Source organism: Aegilops tauschii, chromosome 4 (assembly GCF_002575655.3).
Source record: "Aegilops tauschii subsp. strangulata cultivar AL8/78 chromosome 4, Aet v6.0, whole genome shotgun sequence".
Lineage (NCBI taxonomy): Eukaryota > Viridiplantae > Streptophyta > Magnoliopsida > Poales > Poaceae > Aegilops > Aegilops tauschii.
The window spans coordinates 444,213,167-444,219,433 of NC_053038.3; the positions used below are offsets into that span (position 1 = coordinate 444,213,167).

General features: G+C 52.0%; 1 protein-coding gene across 1 annotated transcript; it reads right to left on the minus strand.

Moving 5' to 3' along the window:
• Positions 1–1,502: 1,502 nt before the first annotated feature.
• Positions 1,503–5,505, minus strand: LOC109772853 (CASP-like protein 2U2). Its single transcript, XM_020331558.4, has 3 exons — positions 5,158–5,505; positions 3,381–3,513; positions 1,503–2,039 (listed from the first exon to the last, which is right to left on the minus strand). The coding sequence occupies exons 1-3, from the start codon at positions 5,406–5,408 to the stop codon at positions 1,797–1,799; spliced, it is 627 nt and encodes a 208-aa protein (XP_020187147.1). The 5' UTR covers positions 5,409–5,505; the 3' UTR covers positions 1,503–1,796.
• Between the last annotated feature and the right edge of the window lie 762 nt (positions 5,506–6,267).

The following is a 6,267-nucleotide window of genomic DNA, read 5'->3' on the forward strand; positions in this document are numbered from 1 at the left end:
CGCCAAAGAGTGGTACAACGAAGCGTACGCTATGTAGGCGTGCGGCGGCGGCCGCGAACCGAGAAGGCCTGGGGCGTCAGTCGAAGGACGCATGCCCGACGTCCAAGTCCATGCATAGGCTGGTGGAGCTCCGTACGGTGATGGCGCGGACCAGGGCATCGGCCAGGCTTGCACAAGCCCCGTCCAAGGGTCATGCGAAGGGCGCCACGGTGGTGGAGTTGGAGCCGAAGCCGGAGGCGCCATGGGAGCCGATGGTGCAGGCGCCGAAGACGACGAAGCAGATGGCGACTCCTGCTTGGGAGGACGGTAAATTGGGTGCTTGCCCTTGTAGTTAGGACTTGGACGCCATCCAGGAGGAGGTTGAGCAGCAGGCGCGGCTGGCGGCGGAGCAGGACGAGTCGTGGTGTGGAAGAGATGAGGCGTGCCCGTCTTGCGAGCCTGCGTCTGCTCCTCGAGCTGCAGCATCGAGCGCGCCTCCGACAAGACGGCAGTGGGCGAAGAAGAGGGATCAGCGACGCCTGCTGCGCGAACCGCTCGTCAAGGCCACCCATGAGCGCATGAAGAGCACGATCAGCAACGACTTCCCCGAGTTCACGGAGCTCGTCGTCGATAGCCTTGATCTGCTGGCAGAAAACACCCATGGGCGATCGCCTTGAGTGATCGTGCGGAGCTCGGTATTGAGGGCCGATATGCGGGCGTCACGGTTGTCTTGAAAGAGGCCGCGGAGTTCCTGCCAGATGTCGCTTGCAGTGGCCCCATCCTTCACGACGAGATTGAAGAGCTCGGTGGAGATTCGGGTGTAGAGCCACTGGATGATAGCAAGATCGTCTTTGAGCCAGCGAGAGTTTTGCGGCTCTGGTGGTGAATCGTCGGAGATATGGTGGAGCAGGGAGCAGCGGCCAAGATGGATCTCGAACAAATGACGCCAGTGATAGCAGTTGCGGCTACGGAGATCTAGAACAATGGGGATGAATGGAGTAACATCGGTGATGGTGTCGCTGAAGGAGAGGGTGGAAGGGATGGTGAGAGTTGTGGCGGAGGAGGCAGCCGGGAGAGTTTGGCTGCCGGCGGCGGGTTGGGAGGGAGTTCCGCCGGAGTTTGTCATCGTGGAGAGGATCTAAGGAAAGTCTGATACCATGATAATCGATAGACTCATACAGTTGTTATTATAGAAAGAGATACATGATACATATATGGGGCGCAGCCCAACTGATGCGTAGGCATCATGGAGATCCTGGCTGGGACGTCGTGCTACTTCTGTGCTGACCAAGTCATGGCCTAACAAGAAGCTCACCTGGCTCGCCTCAAATATGTACTCCCACAGTAAAGAAATATAAGAGCGTTTTAATCACTAAACCGGAGTGAGTGCTCCTTTTGTTTCGAATCCTCTGACGTTTGTACATGGGATGTTTGTGAAGGCATCCAAACTACCACCGCAACCAAGCAGCGGCGCAACTGAGCAAGCTCCCCAAACTGGGCCGGCCACAGTGACACTACATCGCTTTCTTGCTCCTCTTTTATTACGCACATAGCAGTATTACTGTCTACAAACACCTTGTGGATCACTTGACATCATATACAGAGAAACCGGCCTAGCTTTTGTCCCACACAGCTTCTTCTTATGGCTAACGCGGACTGACACCATGCGTGTCAACACCAACAAACTACGGTAAAAACGAGCGACGGCAGCTACATATGCTACGTACGTACGGTTCTCTCCCCGGACTGGATTTGGATTCGGTGTCGTTAAAACCTAATGCATGCACGCATGCACGCAGCGAGAGGGCGGCTTGGGTTCACTTGCTGCTGCCCTTGCCGTGGCCGTAGAGGCGGAAGAGGTTGAAGGCGGAGACGAGGGCGACCCCGACCATGGTGGCGCTGGCGGCGACGGCGCACGCGACGCCGCCCCCCGCCTGCGTGCAGAACCGCTGGTACAGCTCGCACGTCTTCATCCACTGGAACTCCACCTCCCCCGTCTTCCCCAGCAGCGCCGCCTCCATCGCCACCGCCACCGCCCCGATTATCACGTACGCCATCACCTGCAGCACAGCTTACATTTTTCAGACTTTACTCACAGTTTTACTCTATCTTTTTTCCCCTCAAAGTCCAAAAACCAATTTAAATCAACAACAGAATATACATTGGTCAGCAGTGGTAGGGACTTAGTATTTTTGTGTGTATGTGTCAGTAGTAGAAGCAATCGTGTCGAGCTCGTGAAGCTGGTCGTCGTCCTGGTAGCAAACTGAAAACAGGTTACCCCAAATGAACAGTGCACGAGTACCACGATCTTGTTGGGGGAGTTCAATGGTAGAATGAATAGGCAACCGAACGACCCAGGGCTTGGCCTCACATTAATACCACCATGTGGTGTTTATGATGGTTCTGAACTTCTGATCTCCCAACTAATACCAGCATGCACTGTCCTTCCCGGGGCTTGCTGAATCCAGGCAGCAGATGCACATGCTCACATTTGACCGCGAGAGACCATTCCTTTGTCGAATTGGCAACATCTTATTTCATACTTGCACCATCAATACTACTGTATCTATATAGTGAGTAGTGCATTTTTTAGGAACCATGACAAGGACATAAGTAAAGGGTCACTGCAAAATGCATCACAACCCTGGGTGGGCATGGAGTATGGTGTGTGCATCTTAGCTATGCAAGGCCAGGTGTCACTTATCATGATTTGTATCTTATGGATGCTACATTGTGAGTTAGTAAAGTGCCCTTTATCGAAAAAAATGATCGAGCAACCTCAAACGTTGGGGGTCTCAATTAAGTGTGTTTTTGCTCATAATGATTTGACAATTAATTTGCAAGGAACATACCAAAATGTGGCTATGTGTTGATTGTGATATATGAGCTGATGTACGGACAAGTTATGATACAAACAGTACTGCAGCAGCTAGACGAGATCGATGTGACCTGACGATAGCCCAATCTATAATCTCTAGGAACAGAGGAGTGCCCCATATGCTATAAATGCAAAATTCAAGCAGTAGTTTCCCCCTTTTTTATCAAACAAAAAATAGTTTCCCCTTCTTTTTATCTCTGAAAGGTTAGTATGGACAGTAAATTTTATAAGTTCGATTTTCTCCAGCTGTAGAGCAAAAGAAAAAGAAGTTCTCATGCAGTAAATCCATGCAGTTTACTCATCTGGCAAATGCATGAATCTTGTGATAATCTAATTATTCGCACAGAAGGACCTCTGTTGAGTGTCAAGAGCGACAACCATATCCCCCTAAAACGCGCCCGTGACAGCCGAAAGCCACCCATTGACAGTGACGAGCAAGGAGACAAACATGCTGTATGTATGCTAACGAAAGCAAACAAATGACAAGAAAAGCTGATGGCGACAACAACCACTATTAACTTGCCTGATCACAGGAGAAGATCGCCCAAGCCAAGGGCCTGTTGAGAAGGATGCCACCCCTGATAATGCTCACCAGGCACCTCGCGCCCTGCAGCAGGCTGTAACAGGCGACCATTCCACTTGCTATCACCAGGATCCTGCATCCAAAGCCAAGTGATCAGCACACTTGGCACATTATGTGTTGGTCCAGTGTGAGTGAGGATGGTCCTGCTAGCTAGCTTGTGGAGCTAGAGGTGTTAAATGTGGAGAGAAACAATGAAGTTTTTTTGAAGTGGGCGATGCAAACGCGCACACACACACATCTGATGGCTTCAATGCCGATCATAAATGGCTGCCAAACATCCCGAATCGCTGATCATGGAGCACTGTATCATTCGCGTTTTCAACAAAAAATAATAATAGTTCTCCACTGATAGAAGAACAGCATGATGAATTATTAGTACAGTAAAAATCTGTTTTTTCAGACGCAGTAAAATAGTAGATGTGCCTCAACCGTGCTCGCCGGTAGGTAGGTTATATGCAGTCAGTGTACGCGCCCCCATAAATGATCCAAGTAACCATTGAGCACTGTACTGCACTGAACCACGTGGTGGGTGCGACGATGCCTGCAACTGTGAGCACACTTCACACTTGTCGTTCCTTCTCCTCCTCCTCCTACCCGATTCACCTCCCTGCGATGCCATCACCGGCATGCATACGTACGTACGCGCCATTAATTTTCAATGGAGTTTCGCGGCCAGGTCTGCCTGCCCGTCTACAAGCATGCAGGCAGAGCCTTCCCCGGTGCGGCCACGCAGCGAGGCGGGAAAGCAGCGCTGGCACCGGCACATATGGGGGATGGGCCGTTGGCCCCGACAGGGGGATAAAATAGCCTTAAAGCGCTTGTTTCCTCCGTGACGACGTAGGTGGCAGTCTCGTCTCGTCTCTGGGTAGTTGGTCGTGGTGGTTGCTCTGCCAGCAGCGAGCTACTCCTGCAGTCAATCGTCTCGTTTTATCACCGTGCCATCGTCCTCGTCGACGGTTTAATTTGCTCCTGCGTGTTGCACTATCTGCTAAACTGCTGATACTATGTTGGGTTCGTGGCTAATCTGATCGCTTCCCGGCCAAAGAAAAGGCTAACCTGATGGGTGTGCCAAATTAAGGAAGATTTCTAAAGAAAAAACCCGCGGGGAAGGAAGATTGCTACTATAACTGAGCATGCGTAGCTCGTAACGGAAGTGGTACTAGGACATTGGCCGGGTTACCGGCACTGGCAAGTGGCTGGTAACTCAACATCCACAGGGTAATAAGGTACATGCTCGTCGTGTGAAAACCAGTAGTAGTAGTAAAAAGAATCTCAGCTAGAACAATGGGCTCGCTCGATCGATCCCATCGGCGACGGCGAGTGGACAATGATTCCGCGACATGGCATCGCTGGAACGTTACCGCAATGTGAACACCCGTACCAGTTGCTACTTGGCGCAAAAAGGAAAAAGGAAATTTCGAAGAAGATCCTCTTCTTTGCTAGCTGCTCCACTGATACACAGCTTCAGTGAGACAGTGAGCCGTGACTTGTGAGACAGTGACTAGCCATGACTGGTGAGACAGTGAGCCGTGGATGGTGGAGGCTGGAGTGGAGATTTTTTAGTGGCCGCATGCAGAGAGAACAGGTTGATTTACTACTGTACTTGATTTACCAACTGAGAGGCATCAGGCAAGGGAAATTAATTAATTTTGTGTTGAGAACGCAAGGAAATTAAGATGAGCGTTGTGGTGATGGGGAGGGAGGGAGGGGGGCTTACACGAGGGACTGCATGTCGGTGTACCGGGCGACCTTCTGGATGGAGAAGAAGGTGCGGGACTGGCGGTCGGCGCCGAGGAGGGCGGCGGCGAGCACGGCGAGGCCGCACGCCGCGCACCGCAGGAGCACCTCGGCGGCGCGCACCCGCCGCTCCAGGGTGGCCGACACGCGCCCGCCCGCGCCGTAGTAGCACACCGGGACATTGCCGGGGCTCACCCCGTCGCCTCCGCCTCCGCCCCCTCCTTGCCTCATGGCAGCCTTCTGATTCCTCCCTGCTGCTAGTGTTCAGTGGCTAGTGGCTAACTACTGAGGCCTCGAGGGAAGGGGGAGCTGATGCGTACTACGCTACGGGCCGGGGGGCGGAGGTATTTAAAGTGGGCAGAGGCAGATGAAGCAGAGGAGCGTAAATGTGCAGCGTCTCGGCTAGGCGCACTCCACCCACCCGGCGCCGTTGGAGGGCCGTCCGGATGTGAATTTAGTTGTTGAGATCAAATCAAACGTCTGTATGGCTTGACTTAAGTGAGAATATGTGCATTTTAGTCATTTCTGCATTTGAGTAAATTTGGCAGAAGCACAACTTCTGAGCCTTTACTTCATGTAAAACCACAATTATTTGACTAATATTCTGTTGGATATATGAGCAAATTACTACGAGATTTAATCCGAATAAACAGTAAATAAATCACGACTACGAAAGCAAAGATTAAACTAATCATGCAGGCTAGCATAGTAGATGAACAGATCATATCTAGGGCATAGACTAGAACTAAGAATTCTAGCAAGATCTCGAACAAGGAGGACAAGATCACATACGGTGCAGCGGGAGCAGGACCGCCGGCATTGATGTTGTCGCCCATGTTGTTGATGAGGAGGTTGTCGAGATCGGGGAAGAAGTTGTCGTTGGCGAAGTCGTCGCTGCCAGCAGTCGCGCGAGTGCGCTTCCCAAAAACCTGATCGCCCCTCTCCCGTACAGGATCACGAGAGGCGGGGTTTTGGAGGCCTGCTGTCCCTTCTCACGGTGCATGCCGGAAGGAGGGATGGAGAAGACTTGCGTGGCGGCGCAATGATCTGGAACGGTGTGAAACCATATGTTGTGGCGGCGGCTAGGGTA